Genomic DNA, 20,797 nt, shown 5'->3' with positions numbered 1-20,797 from the left:
TATGCACTAACATATCTCTGATGGATCTAGTTCGTTTGTAAGCCATTCGAGGTGGGAGAGAGCATCCTGGAAGGTGCTCAACCAAATGCCAGTGTTTATGAATAATTTGGCGAATTAAAGGAGACATCGACGTGTATTGCAATACACATGTGAGACGTTTTTCCTTTTGTGTGTGGGTGTCTTTGAGTAGCTCTACTCTCGGTTCATGTTGAGCTCTAACGCGTGCCCGTTCAATCACCCGTTCAGGGTAGCCGTGATGTTTTAGAGCCTGAGTGAACTGTCTCATAGACTTCTTATAGTCTGCCTCCTCAGATGAATTTCTTTTCAGCCTTAAAAGCTGACTGAAGGGAAGGTTGTCCTTCAGGTGGAGGGGATGAAAGGAATCATAGTGTAGCAAGGAGTTGCAAGCCATGGGTTTGGAATAGGGGCGAATGCCTAAATTACCGTCAAGTCTCTTATAGACGGTAACATCCAAAAAGGGAATTGCATTGTGCTTGCAGGTGCCACTAAAAGAAATGTGTGTGTCCTGAGAACCAATCCATTGATGAAAGGCGTGAAAGCTCTGTTCATCAGACATAACAATAAATAAATCATCTATGTACCTAGCATAAAAAATGATATTAGAACTGAAGGGATTGTTGTGGAAAATATATGCATTTTCAAATGCTACCATGAATATGTTGGCTATGGATGGTGCTGGAGATCTCCCAGGGTTACAACTGATCTCTAGGTTACAGAGATCAGTTTCTCTGGAGAAAATTGCTGCTTTGGAAGGTGGCTTCTATTGCATTATATACCATCAAGGCCTTTCCCCTCCCGAAACCACACCCTTCCCCGAAAAAAAATTCCAGGAATTTCCCAAGCCAGAGCTGGCAACCCTAGTTTGCACCCTAGCACTTACTTCAAAGCAGATAAACACAGGTACAAACAAGATGGATCAACATTATTTTAGAAACACTTCTCAGTGAGACCTATAAACCCACAATTATAAACATTCTTGCATTAATCTGGAAGTTATTTTAAAATGTGACCTTGAAAATACAAAGACTATTGGTTGCTATAAAACTAAAGTTTGCTGAAGTCAGTTTATAGAAAGTAATGGAGGCACAACGGAGGCTAGTCTTCAACTACTGTTATCTGAGAGCAAAGCCTTTCACTGGTCCACTAGGAAAGTTAGAGGGCAATGGACAACAAAGGTTGATTTTCACAAGATTGACAGAAGGCAAGAAAAGTCTGGGGAAATTGGAGGTCATGCTTCTGATTGGTGTAAGAGAGCAGCAGCAAGTTGCTCCTCCAATCAGAGAATGAAAGGATGGTTTGGAGATGGGAAAGAGCCTTGATTGGCCCATTTGAATGAAAGCTGACATACAGGGGAATCTCCAACATGGAGGAAATGACAGCAGCCTTTCCTTATTATACTTAACAGTTCCAATATTTTGACTGGGTCAGAATAACTATATATGTAATTCTGAACATGGGCCCAGAATGCAGATCAAATAGTCTGCGCAACAGGACCCCGTACAGAGAAGGGGAGTTTCCTACTAACTTCAAGCAGCCCTCAGGTTTGCAGAACATTTTAAAGAAAATCGTGAGAGTGTGGGTCAAAAATCAAATAAAGAATACCAACCAAGATCTAGGAAACCTCACAAGATTATGAATTGCATTCTGGAATTGACTAGCAACCTAAGCAAACAGACAGAAGGAAGGGAGGAAGGTGCTAATTCAAGGGCCCAGAGAAAAGCCAGAAAGTAGGGAGAATGGAAAAATGGAGAAAAACTAGTAGTGGTGGAACAAACTTAAGAAAGTAATGGAGAAGCAGAAAATAGGAGAAATGAAAAAAGAGAAAGTTATGGGAGAGAAAGGAAAGAAAATGGAAGGAAGGAAATGGGTGAGAAAGGGTCCGTTTGGGGTTAAAAGGGGGAGAGAAAGCAGGGGGCAGAACAAGAGAATGAAAGGGCCAGTGAGGGGGTGGAAAAGAGAGCAGCAGCATTGGGGGGGCAGAAAAATTGAGAGAAGAGCCGGGGTGGAGAAACTGGTGGCCTGTGGTGACTGGGATTTCCCATGCGCTTCTTGTAGGTCCCTACTTGTAAATGTAGTAGTCATGATGCCTTTGTACGCTGGGTTGGGTTTCCTCAATGGGACTCTTCTAAAGGCATACTTTAGCTCTTTCCTTGATAAGCCAGTCACTGTTGCAGAGGTTCAGATTTGATCATACAGAGTGGCTAGTTTAAATCTCAGATTCCGTTCACCAGTTTACCTCCATCCTTGCCCACGGAATTGGACAAAATCTGACAAAATATTCCAGATATGGCAAAGATAGTCTGGCCAAGTGCTAACTACTTAGCAACATAACAACAAAATCTTTAATTGCTATATTCTGCAACATACTGAAATCCTGAACGTAATTCAAATAGAAAAAGACCCTGTGCTCCAGTTATAATACCGAGAGCTATTTCAGCAAATAACAAAGTAGGTATGAAGATACTCGGGGAGTAAAATTTTTCACCAAATCTAATCTACCATCCATCTTCAACTCATTGCAGTCATAAGGAAATGAAAAGCAGACCCTAATAAAAAGAGCAAATTACCTTGAGTTTCTGAATAGATCAGTCTGATTTTTTTTTATTGTTGTGAAGATGAATCACCATTCTGCATATGTTAATTCCAAATACATCTAAATTCCTTATTTCTTATAAAATGCCCCAGTAAAGTGGCAATTTACAATTTTTAATCAAGTCTGAGGTTCCCATCAACTAGATATTTGTTCATTCATTATGCTTTTGTCAGAAGTAGAATTGTAGTATTGTTTCCCAGGCAAATCACATTCAATTCTGTCTACCAGCCACTGCCAAAATCTTCTGTATCCCTCCTTGATGATAAGAATTTCAATAGAATTTGAATAACATAGAAGTATATTTTATTATTCATGTTAGCATGCTGATTCTGATTATCATCTTAATTCACTAAGATATTAATCACTACAACAGCACTTGCAAGACCAGGGCCCTGGGCACCTATATCCAAATCCAGACGGAGAATGTGTTTTCTGTAACCTAGGGTTTCCATGATTACTGAAGTACAGAAGATAGTACTCTACTGAAAACCTTTGGAATGGAAAGAACACTGAGACATCACCGCATTTATGTCAGGCATGGCAAATCCAGTGGTTTCATACTGGGCTGATATTGCATTTCTTCTCCAGATCTTTTCCTGGCTCTAATCCTCCCATTCTTTCCACCTGTGGAGGAAAAGATGCAGTCCCATATCTTTTCCCTGTGAAAAAGTAGCTAGCAATCCTCTTCTCCCCTCAACTCTTCTACTCACTTTCACAGATTACTAACAAAAATTGTATATCCAAAAATGTTGGTGCTGTACAAATATTGCCCCCTATGTAATTAAAAACATAGGAGCCAGTGTAGTGTAGTGGTTAAGAGCGGTGGACTCTAATCTGGGGAACAGGGTTTGATTCCCCACTCCTCCACATGAGCAGCGGGCTCTAATCTGGTGCACCGGGTTGATTTCTCCACTCCCTCACATGAAGCCAGCTGGGTGACCTTGGGCTAGTCACAACTCTTTGAACTCTCAGCCCCATCCACCTCACAAGGTGTCTGTTGTGGGGGGAGGAAGGGAAGGAGATTGTAAACCAGTTTGATTCTCCTTAAAAGGTAGAGAAAATTGGCATATAAAAAAACAACTCTTCCTCTTCTTCTATTTCAGCATGTGAGCCAACAGATGGCTCCATCTGCTTTGCAGACGGCTCCATCTGCTGTGCATTTATTGTAAGAATCTGCTCAGCTTCAGGCTTTAACTAAAACGGATTCCTTAAATACACCAAAAATTTCACTGCAATGCACACTGGGAGAGAACTGAACTCATGACCCAAAAAATGCTACTGTGGCTTTCATAACATTATGGTAGGGTCAAATTCAGCAGATGACAAAGTGCTGCACTGGAAAAGCCACATGTGCCAGACTGTTCCTATTGAAGGTAGAAGAAAATAGATTGATAAATTGCTGCCGAGATGAAAGGTGGTGCTATGAATTATCTTGTTGCCCTGGAGCTCTTCAAACTACCATCTGGGAAAGTTAAGCAAGAGCAACATCAGTTACAACCCACCATTTAGGAATTGCACCTGTAAAAATAATGTAGTTGAGGGCTAGCCCTATTACATGCTGAATTTGCATAACACAGGAAATATATAAGAGCATAAGAAAAGCCCTGCTGGATCAGACCAAGGCCCATCAAGTCAAGCAGTCTGTTCACACGGTGGCCAACCAGGTGCCTCTGGGAAGCCCACAAACAAGACGACTGAAGCAGCATTGTCCTGCCTGTGTTCCACAGCACCTAATATAATAGGCATGTTCCTCTGTACTAGAGAGAATAGGTATGCATCATGACTAGTATACATTTTACTAATAGCCCTCTCCTTCATGAACATGTCCACTTGCCTCTTAAAGTCTTCCAAGTTGGCAGCCCTTACCACATCCTGGGGAAGGGAGTTCCAAAATTTAACTATGTGTTGTGTGAAGAAATACTTCCATTTATCTGTTTTGAATCTCTCAGCCTAAAGCTTCAGCAGATGACCCTATTCCCTGGTAAATGTGTTTTGAACTGCAGCCATAACTACATACACCAATAATCCTCAGTAGAAACAGTATTCAGATGTACATATCAGATGTTTAGTTTCATACAACCACAAGTTTGAGACAGAAGTGAGCTATTTCACATGAGCAAACCAAATGTTGGAATTTCTTTTAGCCCAACAGACCTGGAAATTATTATTTGTTTCATTTACATTTTTAAACAAAGCATGAAAAGACATGGAAATTGTCAGAAGAAATATCTGTAATATTGCTGCTACAGCGGAACTCATGCCATATTAACTAGCAAATTATCTTTCCTTGAAAGCTGTTAGTTTATTTGTCTTTGAGTATACCTCACCAGGAAGTTCTCCTTCACACACTCAAGTGAGCAATCCAAACAGCTTGTACATAGGGCTTGCAAAGAAGAAATTCCTGGGACATTACGCCCTGTATCATTAGGCTCATCATGGTGGGGGGGAGGGTAGAAGAACCTCTTGCATTTGTATTAAATTTAAAACATTCCAAAACTGATTACAAGGTCCAGCTTAAACCTTAAAATTGTTCCAGATGTTTTGTGCACACCATGATGGCACAATATCATCATGGGGAGGATTCTTAGTCATACACTCAAGGTGTGACTGGCTTGTTATATGCAACCTGACCTGAATAGCCTCAGGCTAGCCTGATCTCATCAGATCTCAGAAGCTAAGCAGTATCAGCCCTGGCAAGTATTTGGATGGGAGACCTCAACAGAATACCAGGGTCGTGATGCGGAGGCAGGCAATGGCAAACCACCTCTGAAGATCTCTTGCCTTGAAAACCCTATAGGGTCAACATAAGTCAGCTGTGTCTCGATGGTTAAAAAAAATGCAACCCATACGTGCCACATACATACCGTCTTGGAACTCTACTACCTTAGCCTTTGAGCATGTAAGGGGGAAATGCCGTAAACAAATTCAGTTTCCCATCCTCTCCATGAAGTACTTTTGTATGACATTTTCCATCTATCCCATAAAGGTGAAATGTTGTCACATATTTAAGAGAGTAGAAGCAGCAATTTACAAACTCATTGAATATTAGACATACTTGCTTCTTGTAGCACTTTTCCAGTTCCTGTAATTTTAAATACTGTACTTGATAAAAGGAAGTCCAGCTTCCCCAAAAGTGCTTTTATAGATATTTTAATATCCCACTTACTATGAGAGGAAGAATACTGGGAAGGTGTATGTATATGTATTTTGGGGATAGAAAGACCACGGTTACACAGCCCGGATAACCTACAAGAACCAAAGATCCATTTGGTTTCGCCCCAGTGCCTATAACCCCATTACTTCAAAACAAAGTTACTTTCCAGTGTTCCTGAAGCGAAGGTTGAAGCCACGGTTGGCAAGACCAGGAGATCCCTCAATCATAACCAGGAATAAACAGTAGTAGAAAAGAGCAAGAGTCCAGTAGCACCTTAAAGACTAACAAAAATATTGTCTGGCAGGGTATGAGCTTTCGTGAGCCACGGCTCACTTCTTCAGATACAGCTAGAATGTGAATCCATCTGTCTTTAAGTAGAGGAGAGTGAATTCAGACAAGCATTAGTATGTCAATGTGAACAGTATGTAAATGTGAACAGCAGGCGTGATGGGATGAGGTGTGGTCTGCAGAAGAGTCTGTGATGTCCAGGGGAGAGATGGGTGTGGAGAAATCAGCACTGGTCATGAGCCATGAATGCAAGGTCTTTATTCAGCCCAGGTAAATGCATTGACTTTAGTTTGAATATCAACTGTAATTCAGCAGTTTCTCTTTCCAATCTCCCTTTGTAAGAGAACTGCTACTCTTAAATCTGCAACAGAACGTCCTGGAAGGTCGAAATGTCCTCCACTGTGAATTATATTCAGGAGTAAACAGTACAATTTAATCGAGGGCTGCCGAGCTGGCCTTTCTCTGCGCCTCCCTGCAACGTCCCTGTACTTACCGTGCTTGCTGGCACTTAAGTCTTGTTTAATATAGTCTTGTCCCATATACTCTGCCCGGCTCCGCTTCCTTCCTCTGGGGAGAACAGCGTTGCTGGGACGGTTGCTAAGGACGCGGCGGGGCCTGGACTTCCACCGGTCAGGGGGCGGGACTTGGCGCCTCGTCGCTGCTTCGCGAGGATTGGACAATCGCCCTCGGGGCGGAGCCGGGAAAGGAGGCGATTGGCTGGGCTTTGTTCAGGTCCGCTGTCGACGAGCGACCCGGTCTCGTTCGTTAATAGAGGGGCTGAGTAGGCGATGAGGCTAAGTGGGAGGAGGAGACGTCTGTGCTGTATATCATAATTGATAAGAACAAGAGTCCGGTAGCGCCTTAAAGACTAACAAGAATATTTTCTGGCAGGGTAGTCATGAGTCGGAAGCGACTTGACGGCACTTAACACACACACACACACACTTAAATTAATTGGGGGTGGCTAGGGAGGGGGGCTTTAACAGCATGAAGGCGTCACCGTCCTAAAATTGATCCATCGGATTGTCTAAAAGTGTCTGAGTTGGTCTGAAACGAAATAAGTTCTAGCGGCAGCCGAGCAAGATCAGAACTAAGAAAAAAATATAGACTAGACCGCCCAGGGGCTGCGTCTGCTGCAATGCCCTTTCGCAGTGGTTGAGGTCCAGTGGATCTGCCCTGCCTTTGCATCCGGTCCCACTAGCATACCTAAGGAAGGCGACTCTCAGTGCCATCTCAGTGCATTGGTGACTGCGAAGTAAGACCATTTTATTCACTGGCGCTTTCTCCCTGGTAAGCGTTGTGAGGACTGCAGTGTCTGTTCCCGATCACTCTTCCCCCCCCCCCCCGATGAGTGACCGGGTCAAATGCATTGTGCGGAGCGGGCGAAGCAGCATAAATGACTTTCTTTTACGGGGCAGAGATTGAAACGATCAAAGCTGCCCACGGTGAAGTGTCATAAAAGCCCTTTTCACGGAGACTTTTCCGGAGACGTCCAGTTTCGAAAGCCCGAATCCGGGCGCCCGTGTATGTTTCGCGGGTGCAACGCGAGGCAGATTTTGACACGTGCTTTCAAAACAAACGGTGGAGCCATTCTTACGACGTCGCCCCCAAAGGTGTTCGGGAATTGCATGACAAAATGTGGTTGAATGAAAGAATGAAAAAACCTTTACTGGCATAAGTAATATTACAGTTGTTACAGAAGGTACATAAAATACACAGTCATTAAGATAAAAACATAGGCCAGTAAATTCCAAAAATAGAAATTACAAACTTTGGGCTTTTTGAACTTTCATCACATCCACTAGAAAATTGGCAACACCTGCAGTAACCTCCGGATCGGAATCATTTAATTAAAAATTGACGTTTTGCTTGGGTAGATAGGTGATATTTGGAAAGAAGCCAATTTTATAAGCATTTCCCACGCGGTGATTCATATAGAGGGCAGACCAACAGAATATGATCAATTAACAAAAGGTGGTTGACAAGCTCATGAGGGTCTTCCGAATCGCTCTCCGTCCCCCGGCCCACCTTTCCCTCCAAGGCCGAAGGGCTAGGACCCGAGCCACGCCCTCCCCCACTTTCCTACCGCCCTGGTCAAAGGTGGAAAAAAAACCTCCTTGTCACGTGACCCAGCTTGGCTACGGACGGGCTTCCGGATGCTGGGAACCACTTCCGGTTGGAACCCGGAAGAGGAGCCCGAGGACGCCGCGCTGGGCCTGTCGCGTCGCTGCCCGTAGTCCGCGGTTCGGCTCTCTCTGCCCGGCTCGATGCATCCGCGACGCCCGGAAGGCTTCGACGGCCTGGGCTACCGGGGGGAGCAGGGGGGCTTCGCGGCCAAGCCGGACCTCGGCCACTGGGTCAGCACCCCGCCTGACATCCCCGGGAGCCGCAACCTGCACTGGGGGGAGAAGACCCCGCAGTTCGCCGCCGCGACCCCGCTGGGGGCGGCCGGGCTCCATGAAGACCCTTACGCTGGAGGGGCCGCCGCCAGTTCCGGTACGTCAAGGGAGGAGGGAAGCGCCAGGCGTTGGGCGGGCATGGCTGGCCTGTGACTGAAAACGCTTTGCGGTAGGGGACTGGCTTGAGGGCAGTGGGTGGCCTCTGAGTTGAGCTTGCCAACGAACCCTGTTTTAGGATGCTGCAGCTAAGTGTGAACCCCCTGCAAGGCGTGCTTTTCTCCTTTAGAGCCCCCCACCCCCTTTTGACTTTCTGGTCTGGCGCACGCATATCCCTACCCAGGTGGTGGTGGTGTATGCTCCTTTGGAGTATGTTCAGTGCGAGGGAATGCGAAGAGCTCCTGACGTGCTGAGACCTCTGTCACGTTCCAGGTAATTCGGTGGGGCCCTTGTTTTCTTCCCCCTTAAGTTCAAGTATAGGCATGCAATTATTAAAATAATTTGTGTTACTTGTAGAATAAGTGTCCCAAAAGCTTCCCTATAACTTACTTTTGTGGGGAAATCAGCCCAGAAGCATTACCTTTGCTCCTGAATGATACACCCTTGTTTTATTGGAAGGCAGGAAAACGTTAAACGGTCTAGAGTGCCACGTCTGAAGAAGCTAGATTGTAAATACTAGCTTCTCTGAAAGCTCCACGTGTTTTAAAATTGTCTTGTAAATTGGGTCTTGCTGAATAGCCATTTACTTCACAGGGCTCTCATTAACAGTGTTTTAGTAGATAGCCAGTTTGTGCAACAGAAGCTGTCTAACCATGGCAGGGTATAATTATGACTTTCTTGGCATACATAAAGGTCTGTCTAGCTCATTTTCCAGTGGTTGAGCAGTTGCTTCTGGGGAGGGGGAGAATATGATGGGAATAGCTATTCTCTGTTGCTTATCACCAACATCTGATGGCAGTGTTGGTACTAACAATAATACCATTATTACATTTATATCCCTTTCTTCCTCCATGGAGTTTGGAAACAGGTAAACGTGGGATTAGGTTAGACTGTGTGTGTGTGTGATTGGCCCAAAATCACACAGTAACTTTCATGACCAAGAAGGAATTATTATTCAAAAATAGTTAGTCTAGTTTTTCATACGTACAAACTAAGTGTGAAGTTTCAGCTAACGCAAGAAATCAAAGGCAGTTGCATACTGGCCTTCTCCTTTGGAAATACCCTTGTGGATAAGAACTTAGTAAGCTAAGTAAGCAGAGCCAAGCATAGGCTACATGTATCTGTGCTGTATAATTTATTAAACCAAGCACTTAGTAAGATTGCTTGTGTTAGTACTTGCTATTCTTTTTATTGTTGTTTGCTTTAAAATAAACATTAGCATTTGTATATCTGTCTCTTTCAGAACAGTTGAATAGATTTGCAGGCTTTGGGATTGGTCTGGCAAGGTAAGATCTCTGTTTATAAAAATGCTTCATTGATAACGTTTTTGCATTTTCTGTAATAAATATTATGTGTATGATAAAGAAGTATATACAACTACAAATTCTTGAAGATAGCCGCCTCCCTTCAAAACTGAGGAGTAATACTACTAAAATAATAAACATCTTAGGCCTGGTTGTAAACAGAATTAACATGAATATACTATAGCTAATAGAGGAAAGCAATGACAAACCACTTCTGTTAGTCTCTTGCCTCGAAAACCCCATAAGGGATCTCCATAAGTCAGCTGCAACTTGACAACACTTTACACACACATATACTATAGTTCAGTTGAAACTCAGCTAGTCAGAAAGATACATAACAGTGGAACTATATTGTAGAAGCCAGGGAGATTGTAGCAAATAGTAGGAAAGAACTCGAGAGAGGAACAAACAAGGCAACAGGCAATGCAGCTCTTGGGTTTCCAGGGGCCAGCCTCTCTTTGATAGAATTGTGAAACAAACACATACTCCTGCAAAATTTTCAAACCGGAGGCAAGGACCTCCACTGCTGCAGTAGGTAATGTGTGCTCATTCTAACAAGCAATTGATTGGCACTACATCAGCATAAGGAAAAAACCCTTGCAATATACCAGTGCAATGAAAGAAGCATTACATTTTGTACATAAATAGTGAGAAACATAGTATTCTCCACAGCCAAACAGTTTCTGAATAAGGGACCATTAATAGATTGGGGATCTTTTCATTTATGTCTGTGTCCCAAATTAAACCAAGCTGCTGAAATTCCATTTTTCTGTGTTTATGGGGCTTGTGGGCTGTGTGATTTTTAAAAAAAAAATGTGACTCAATCTTCACTGGAGCTAAACTCAAGGAATGGATATGCCGGACATGCAATATGAGTAATAGGTTTGGGGAACTCTGTTAGTTGAGGAAGAATGATGAGCAGAAGAGGGGCATGAAATATTTTTCCTACCCAGCACGCTTGCCACTGAAACCCCCTCCCCAGGTACTCTTCTCCTAGACTTGCTTCAAGACCAAAAGTAAGCTTAGCTTGCTGAAGGAGGAAGAGGCATTTCTGTTCCACTCTAAATAGCCCCACTGTCCTAGCCACCTCTACAGCTGTGCAGTGCTCCTTGTTCTGTGTTGCTGCTTGATGCTCAAGTGGCAATAATGGGGAGGAGTGTCAATGCTTTGGTACTGTACATATTACTGTAACACATTCCAACTCCTTAAAAATGGTATGGAAGCTGTAGTTAATACAGGGTTCTGCATTTTTTTTAAAGGAGAGCTAGAGAGCAACTTTCACTGACTTGCCTGTGTTGGCATCCATGCTCAGTTCAAGATGTTGGTCTTATATACTCTTCCATCACAAGTTCCACCCTTGGATCTGTCAGCTAGGAGGTAGAGGCCCTACTTTGTGTTCTGCCCTTTGCCAAAAATCTCCCCAAACATGAAGCAATGGCTTCCTCATTCTTGAACTTACACAGTGAATTTAGTTCCAAGGAGATTCACCAGGCTATATTTTGGGTTTTCTGCTAGGTAGCAGAGACATTTCATTTTTTAAAATGCTGATGTTGGGTAGAATCTTATGAACCTGCTGTTCTCTTTTACTGTCCACATGGCTGCTGTTAGTTTTGGTGCTGCTTTTACTATTGGCCATTTTGCCCTGCTTGTTATGTTTTAGGTGACTTCAATATTATTTTTTGGGTGTTCATTGCAGTGTTTCAATAAAGAGGCAACTAATAAGTATTACAAATTAATAAGAAGATAGTTAAAATGAAGTGGTCTCTGATTTGTTTTAATCATTTTGTAAAACTTGATGTTTTAATTCTTACCAGTGTGCAAGTTAACCTATGTAATAACTTTAATTTTGATATTTCTAAAGCTTATTAAAATACTGTACCTTAGTAAAGAGAAAGATTTGTGTGACAATTAGTGAAACTTTAATAAATGTTAAATTATTTTTCCAAAGCTTGTTTACAGAAAATGTGCTGGCCCATCCATGTATTGTTTTGCGTCGGCAGTGCCAGGTAAATACTTTAATTTACTGTCTCATATTTGTCTGTATTAATTCATTACTCTTAATTCATTACACTTAAAATACTGTGTTGAGTTGACCAATGATTTTCTTCCTTCTAGTTAAAAGTGGTGCCCTGACCTGGATGGCCCAGGCTAGCCTGATCTCGTCAGATCTCAGAAGCTAAGCAGGGTCAGCCCTAGTTAGTATTTGGATGGGAGACCACCAAGGAATACCAGGGTTGCTGTGCAGAGGAAGGCACTGGCAAACCACCTCTGTTAGTCTCTTGCCATGAAAACCCCAAAAGGGGTCACCATAAGTCGGCTGCGACTTGAAGGCACTTTATATACACACACACACACAGAGAGAGAGTTAAAAGTGGTGCAGTATTTGGGTAGTACTTTAATGGTAATGATTTTTAGGGAAATGGTCATGAAGATATTGGTCAACAGTGGCAGCAATGGTGATGTATGAAGGTACAGCTAATAGTTGTTATAATCTAGTATATTATTTTTACAGGTTAATTATCATGCCAGGAATTATCATCTCACTCCGTTTACTGTTATCAACATCATGTATAGCATCAATAAAGCCCAGGTTAGTGTTTAGTATCGAGTGGCAGTAATTTTTCTTGCATAAAATGTATGTAATTGAATGGTTCTTGTAGGTTATCCGGGCTGTGTGACCGTGGTCTTGGTATTTTCTTTCCTGACGTTTCGCCAGCAGCTGTGGCAGGCATCTTCAGAGGAGTAACACTGAAGGACAGTGTCTCTCAGTGTCAAGTGCGTAGGAAGAGTAATATATAGTCAGAAAGGGGTTGGGTTTGAGCTGATCAAGTGTTTAAAGGACATTGAAAAGCATACTAGTTGTTCACCGCTCTAAGCCTGTTTTCTAACATGGTTTTCAAGTTTTAAAGAGTGATAGATGATACAGATGTGCATATAAGTTACAGTCCTAAACAAACAGTATGGAAAATATGTCTTAACAAAACCATTTTCAGAATGTGATCTTGAGTGGTAATTCAAGATAGTTAGGTTCAGGCTGTATGCCACGTAGGGCAAACAGGCCCAGTATAACTGTATTTTCTGAACACCAAACATTGCAATATTTGAAGCAACCATAACAAAACTGAAAAAGGCCAGTCTTTTAATGTTTGGCTTGTCTCCTACAGTCTGTTTCATACTATAGAAAAAGTTATTTATGTGGGGGAGGAGGGTAGATGACTGTGATACTGCCCTTCCCATGACCGATCTCCACTTCACAGCATGTACTATTGATCAGGAATGGAATTTAGAGAAGACTTAGTGGTCTGGAGTGGGAGTTGGGGAAGTCTTGTTCTGCTCTTGTAGAATAAAAGCGGCTTTCTTTTCAAATATTAAAAACATCAACTAGGTTAGGGAATGTGTTGAGAAAGAGGGAAGGTGGTGGACAGTTGGAGACCTCCAAGGAGGTTTGGCTTCCCATTTATTGCAGCTAATCAGTAGCAAGTGGGCTGCATAAGTAATGATGCCTTGCAATTAGCTGGGGGGAAACAAGGGAGCTCAATGATTTTGCATGCAGGTGGGAAGGGAGATAAGCATCAAACTGAGTCTTATGAATAAGCTGTAGTCTGTTGCACACATCTGATAGATGAACAAAGTTTGTGTAACTGCAGTTTAAACCACATGTATCATGACATCTGAAGAGAGTACTGTTGTCTCAAAAACATCTGCGACTATCTGCTGGAGGTTGACACTTTAGAGAGGACTGAATTTAAGATCTGATTCAAGTTGCATAGAACTGAATATTGTTTGTTGCAGGGCCCCAGAGCTCTTTGGAAAGGAATGGGAAGCACTTTCATTGTTCAGGGCATAACCCTTGGAGCAGAAGGGATCATCAGTGAATTCACACCCTTGCCAAGGTATTGTCAGCTTGCCTTTCTTCCTTATGCTTTCGTATTCGTTAGTATTCCTTTGAGAAGGAAAAGCTCCACTGTATATGAGCAAGGCTCCTGCATATATGTAAATACTCTTTAATAGTAACAGATATTATACTGGTGTTCTGTTCATATGAGCCTGCTGGCTGCATACTTGAGGAGTGATTTACTGATTTACAATTCTGAGCATTAATAAAATGGTGTGGCTTAAAAATGTGATGATAAATTCCTCAGAACTCCTTGGCCAACGCCAGGAAAGACCGGGGAATGAGGACAAGGAGGAGAAAAATGAGAAATAGCAGTACTAGTATCTTTTATGGCTTTCAGCTTTGTCTTTCATAGTACATTAAATTTTCTGTGCTAGAAGTCCTAAAGCTGTGTAGCTCATCAAAATGTTTCTTGCAAGCAAAACAAGAAAGATCCTCTCAGTTCTGTTCTGTCTGGGGATGTTACGCACATGCAAATTCCCCAGTACTGAAGCAAAGTGTGTGGGCTATTATGCATGTCCTATTTTTATTGGATTCATTGCTGTACAAGATGGCAACTTTTTAAATATTCTGCATGATTTTGGGTCAGTCCCGAAATTGATTCTGGCTCCATTCTTGTTTTCCCTGTTACTTCCCCAAGCAGTTATACAGTGAGCTTTCCTTTTAAAGGGAGAGCTTGTCTGATTGATTCTATGTGCAAAAAGCTTTTTCCAAATTTGTTGCTGATGCAAATGCACGCCCCTGTGACATCCACCGTGTTAATCCTCGCCTCTCTATTCCACATGTTCCCTCCCCCATTTCCGCTTCCCGTCTGTATTTGCCATTGTATTTTTAAAATTTCCTATACAATGTACTAACATTAGTTTGTTGGCTTGCTCATCTGTCACTTGTAACTTTGAGACTGAGTTAATTAAATGATGCGTCTCCCGCAGCGCTTTTCTCCCCACCAAGCTTCCCCCTTTCTCCTCTCCACATAAAAAATGTTAGCACACCAATATTTTCCCTTGGTGTAGTGCATTAGTGTTGGTACGTTGGTTTGCTGATGAGTCCTGAACAGATGCTTTTGTATAGAAATTACTGTTTTGACTTAGCTTTTTAAAGAGCTTCAAGCGATGCCTCTCCCACAGTTGGGGGAGATTGTGGATCCCAAAAGGATGCTAACATGTCCTTCTTTTCTTCCCACTTACCTCTCTTCACCTTGCAGAAGTTTAAATCCCTCTCGTGGGGTGCTCTGATTTTACCTTATTTTATCGATAGTATGTACCATTGTTAGAACACATGCGCAAAACATATTTAAAAGTGGGTTGGGTTTCTGGTGCTGCCTGTGACAAAATCAGTGACATGTGTGCTGATGTGCACAGCAAGGAAGATCGGCCCCCTGAATGCCAGCATCTGTGCAGAACAGAAAAAAAACCATGCCTGCTGCAGGGGAAACAGAGGTGTGGGTGGATCATGGCGAAGCCAACCTTTAGGCTTGTGGCTTGACTCTTCACAAAATCAGGGATGAGAGCAGCATGCAGAGCAGGCCTGTGGCGGAGGGGATGTCCCTGCATTTGCATTGTAACTGCTCTACTGGGGTTTGTGTAGATTCCTGTTATAAGGTGTCTATACCTTTCTGGAGTGTATTTTAATGAAAGCTGTTGAGCAATTGCTGCTTTTGATTTTCAGAGAGCTTTCATATAAGTGGAGTCTCCGACAAATAGGAGGACATCTTTTGCTGAAAGGGTAGGTAAAGCTAGTGAATTCCTAACGTTTTGTTACTGGAAATGGTTGTCCTACTTCCTGAAAATAAAAACCAAAAACAAGTGTTCAACATCTCTAATAGGCAAAATAGAAGATTAAAGCAGAAACTCTTAGCAGATCTATAGCATAACAACTACAAATTCAGCTAGCCTTTCAGTTCTGTCCCCTCATTTTTGTGCATAGAAGTCTAGTTCCAGATATTTAAGGAGTACATTTAAGCTACTTCATTTGTGTTAGTGCATTTGACATCTAGAACTGGGGCCTTTATAGCTGAATTCGTAGTTCTATAGGACTTACATTAATTAATGGAATCGAATTTACTAAAATGTACATAGACAATGCTTGGGTTAAAAAGAGGATTCCATTTTGACATGCTTGATAACACAAATTGAAAAATAGTACTACAAGTATTTGAAACTGATAAGGTATAATCTTGGGTGTTAATATAGATAACTTTATCATCAGGAGTATTTTAGAAGTGGGACGCTAAAGAAACACAATCCTGATGCTAATTTGAACCACTTAGGTCTAAACTAGCTTAATCCAAACAGACTAAATTGGTGTAAATATCTGATTAATTGGCTTTTTGATTGCACCGTTTGAGAACATAGTAAGTGGCAGATGTCATTGTCACAATATGAATTATTCTTTCTTATTCCTCTAGGGTAACTTGTGTGATAGCAATGCCTTTTTATTCTGCAAGCCTGATTGAAACCGTGCAAGTAAGTTTAATAATTCTTCTATGTTCTATTTTGTATACTGTGTGGAATGCATGGTCCTAGTTCGAAAGAGGGGGGTACTGCTATTTCCAAATTATTAGGTAAACAGCAGGATCATGATGAATCTTATTACTGACCATTTTAAATACAAAATTTTTCAGTATCTTCTGTGTTATTGATAGCAATAATTTTTTGTTTGTGTCGTGGTTCTGAAAAATTGATTTCACTAATTTCAGGACGGCTTTTTAAAAACCGTAACAAAGCTTGTTTTTCACAGTGCAGCTAGTACTGTATTTACCTGAAAGGAAGATAGCCCTGAATGTAAGACGACCCCTTAAAAAAAAAAAACAGTTATACACAAAAGTTTAATACATACCTGTAACTTGTATGCAAATTTAAGATGACCCCCTGAGTTTCTTGATGGCACTCCTGGGGAAACCTTAGTCTTCCTTTTATTTCTGGTAAATCTTTGCTGGGGTGGCCCAGGCTAGCCTGATCTCATCAGATCTCAGAAGCTAAGCAGGGTCAGCCCTGGTTAGTATTTGGATGGGAGACCACCAAGGAATACCAGGGTTGCTGTGCAGAGGAAGGCACTGGCAAACCCCCTCTGGTAGTCTCTTGCCATGAAAACCCCAAAAAAGGGGTCGCCATAAGTCGGCTGCGACTTGACGGTATTTTACACACACACACACACACACACACAATTGCAAACCACTTGGGGGCGCACTTGATCCTTTAAAGAACTTAGAAGATCAAAAGGAGCAATGCTAAGTAAAATCAGTGCGATGTTCTGTTAAACTATTTTATGGCACCATCCATAGTGAATATTACTGTGTCTTGTGTGTTTTCATGATGTTAAAATATCCTATGGATTTTTCTGCTACATATATGAAAAATCATCCCATTTTAGTTTTGAATTTAATTATTTCTTTTGGGTATTTCTTACACGAGGAGTGAAAAAATAAGGGAATGAAATATTCTGTCTCCTCAGCAATATAGCATGACTGTTAATATAAGAGTGCTTGAATAATCCATAGTGTTTTGGAAGAAGGTGATGTATATGATTTTTCATGCATATATACTGAAGACTGCAATTTATATTTAAAGGACACGGGTCGGTTTCCCCCCCCCCCCCCGGGTGCACATGAAAAGTCCATGAAATAAGGCAACACAGGGGTAGTTTACACATTTGCAGAAAAATCCATAAAGTTTACTAAAGACAGTGGGGGGGGCTAAAAATTGTAGCAGTAATGTCTTGAGTCTGAGCAGATCCCAAACTGCACCCAACAATAGAAGGAGATAAGGAGGAGTAGCAGCAGAAGTGAAAGGAGACATTGTGGGGGCAGCAAAGGGTTTGTAAGGAGAACAGGCTGCTGTGACAGACTCAAATCCGTCCCCTTTTTTATATATGCCAATCGCCTTTGTACCCTGGTGATCTGGTTGAGAAAGCCAGCATCAGCCAATCAGGGCCTTTGGAATCCTAGGGATGGGGGAGAAGAGAGGGGGAATTGGCAGAGGGGAAAAAGAGCCATTTAACTATTTTTTTTTTGTTCAGATAAGGTTTAGAAGTCTATTAGATTAGGGCTTTAGCTCTACATCCAGGGGAAGATGATGGTTTAGTGTGGTGGCCTAGGGTAGCCCACACTGGTTTAAGGTTCTTTCCTTTCTCGCCTTACTAAAGGCAGAAAATATATCCCAGGGGCCGTTCAAGTTTTTAACTTAAAAATCATTCCAGTCATTCTATTCGGTGTTGCTATTTTGCCACAGCGAGGGTTACATTTGGGTCAGTATCAGACAATAACTTTGCAACTATATCTTGCTTTAGGGCAGGTCCCCACCTCTGAATGTATATTCTAATCCATTTGTCTCTGGCGAGATCATGCTTTTTACAATCTACTGATTTATCTACAATCTGTCCACCAGTTCCTCTGAGTTCCCAGCTTCCTTTTTGTTTTGTTTTTTAAGTCTTTAGCCCTCTTCATTGCGGAAATACATCTCTATAACAAAAGGAGCTAGAGGCTGATTTTTTTAAAAAAATGAAAGCTGGGAGCTCAGAGGAACTAGTAGCTAAATTGTTGTAGCATAACAACAATATGTAAATCGCCTTTAAGTCCCCAAAAAGCCCTCTAGGGGAATGGTGGCCACAGGGGGCTGAGGCATGGAAAGTACCAGAAAACTGCTGCATAGATTATCTTTTGCTCCTGCAAATGCCTCTGCATTCACAGCGGCAATGGAAGCTACATGGAGAATTGTCACTGTGTGGAAGCAGTCAGAATTCTTGTGAGGATAAAAGTAGGAAGGAAGGACCATGTGTGCTGCTCTGAGCTCTTAGGAAGAAGGATGGATTAAAATGTAGTAGACAGATAAATGTGGGGAGGAGGAATATTTCCTAAAATGGTTACTTGGAACTGTTCTACGGGCTTGAATTATTTTGTTAGGATTCGGTGGTATATGTACATATAATGTTCAGTATAGATAAGCAAACTGAATTTCTTTTAACTCTCATGGTTATCGCACCCATGCGAATGAATGCCTACTGATCGTGAATATTCTTTCTTGCAGAGTGAAATCATTCGGGATAATCCTGGAATCTTAGATTGCCTAAGAGAGGGTATAGGCCGAGCGATGGGTTTCGGAGTGCCCCATAGCAAACGGCTGCTCCCTCTGCTGGCGCTGACCTTTCCTACTGTTCTACATGGAGTTATTCATTACATCATTAGTTCCATTGTCCAGAAAATAGTCCTTGTGCTTCTAAAAAAGGAAAATCCTTCCAGTCTTTCAACAGAGGGCACCAGTTCTGTGCAAAGCATGCTGGATGCTTATTTTCCAGAACTTATTGCTAGCTTTGCTGCCAGCCTTTGTGCTGATGTCATGCTGTACCCACTGGAGACAGTCTTACACCGCCTTCACATTCAAGGGACCCGCACTATCATTGACAATACAGACCTTGGGTATGAAGTTCTCCCCATCAATACACAGTATGAAGGAATGAGAGACTGCATCCATACAATAAAGCGTGAAGAAGGAATACTGGGATTTTACAAAGGGTTTGGGGCTGTGGTTGTACAATATACATTACATGTAGCTTTGTTACAGCTCACTAAAATTCTTTATTCCACACTGCTTCAGAATGTTTCTTAAGGGCTAATAGATATACCCCTTGAAATTCACAAGTTGAGCAGATAAGCGAATGAAATCTGAAAGATTAGAATTCACAGTGATGGTTTTCTTACCATGTAGGATGTTCCTTTGTAAATAGAGATACAAGTTCCCCTATGTCCTGATCAGAGGAAAATGAAAGATGGCTTTTAAAATGTTGAAATGTCTGATGAGAAAATATTTTAAAATATTATTGAGTAGAAGGTATGATTTTTCAGATTGTTTGAAGCTATATCAATCCAATTAGCAGTTTCTTCACATAAACTCCATTTGAAATTAATCATACCTGTGCAAAAGTAAAGGCAAAAATGCCTTTTCTGAGGCAATCCCACAATGGATTGGTTCTTAGTTTCTCCCTGTGGCTTCAAATGAGAATTACTTCTGACTATATTTGGATGCTGTCAAAAACTGAATAGAATGAATTTTGTCAGTTCTTCCCAGTGTTTTTTCCATGTAGCTGCTGTACAAAAGGATTAAAGTCCCAGTATTTAAAAAAAAAAAAAAAAAACATTGTTATGGTCAAGAACATCAATATTGGATTTCCATTGGTTTAATAACATAACAATTTCTTCACATTTTTCTGAACAACACCATGTGATGTTAAAAAAAACAACAGCTGCATTGCTGTGTCACTTTTTCTGAAGGAAAATATCTGTAATTACTCTTAGTAAGAGAACAGCGGTAAGAATCTTAGATACAGATGCTGCCCAAGTTTAGTTTTAGAAGGGGAACATTAACAGAAGTGCAAGGCTTAAGCAGAATGTCATAAAGGGTAAAAATTGAGCAATCAGTCCTTGAGAATACATGGCAGGGAGTTCTGTTAGGCTCTAACGGACTTGCATTCAAGTTAATGTGTCCTAAAATAGCTGTATTCTCCCAAGAAATATTGTATGGTCCTTGTATGAGTATACAATCATAGCCCTTTCATTAGAGTTCATTTCCAGAGTTCACTGAAGTATAAAGGGACTCACTAGCCTCTCGTGTGGCTGTTGTGGGGTTTTTTTTAAACTACCAAGGCTTGGCTGAATTTGGTGGTATTTTCCCTCCGGTGTTTGCTCTGTTTGTGGTTTTAGCCATTTAGATCCTCTCTTTATCGTTCTTCTGGAGTAGGTGGGCTATAGAGCAGAGCTCTGGTATCTGTCACTTGAATATAAAACACTGAACTATTCTCTTTCTAAAAAGCAAGGATTAGGCTTTGTAAGTACTAATTCTGATCATTAAATGTCCCATTTTGCTTCTGTGTCAATGCTTGATGGAGGTATTTAGAAAGATGTGTTCACAATGCATTAGCATGCTAAAGCAACCTTCGGAAAGTTCCTGCCTTTCTCGTAAATTAGCATGTATTATAAGAGACTTGGTGTATCTG

The 20,797-nt window shown here is 41.7% G+C and overlaps 1 protein-coding gene across 1 annotated transcript; it reads left to right on the top strand.

Moving 5' to 3' along the window:
• The first annotated feature begins 8,323 nt into the window (after positions 1–8,323).
• On the top strand, positions 8,324–19,549 carry SLC25A46 (solute carrier family 25 member 46). Its single transcript, XM_056848243.1, has 8 exons — positions 8,324–8,552; positions 9,855–9,897; positions 11,864–11,921; positions 12,428–12,505; positions 13,708–13,808; positions 15,479–15,535; positions 16,218–16,275; positions 18,835–19,549. Exons 1-8 carry the CDS (start codon positions 8,324–8,326, stop codon positions 19,411–19,413), a joined length of 1,203 nt encoding a protein of 400 aa, XP_056704221.1. The 3' UTR covers positions 19,414–19,549.
• The last annotated feature ends 1,248 nt before the right edge of the window (positions 19,550–20,797 follow it).

Source organism: Euleptes europaea, chromosome 4 (genome assembly GCF_029931775.1).
Source record: "Euleptes europaea isolate rEulEur1 chromosome 4, rEulEur1.hap1, whole genome shotgun sequence".
Taxonomy (NCBI): Eukaryota; Metazoa; Chordata; class Lepidosauria; order Squamata; family Sphaerodactylidae; genus Euleptes; species Euleptes europaea.
This window is presented reverse-complemented; position numbering and strand designations above follow the sequence as displayed.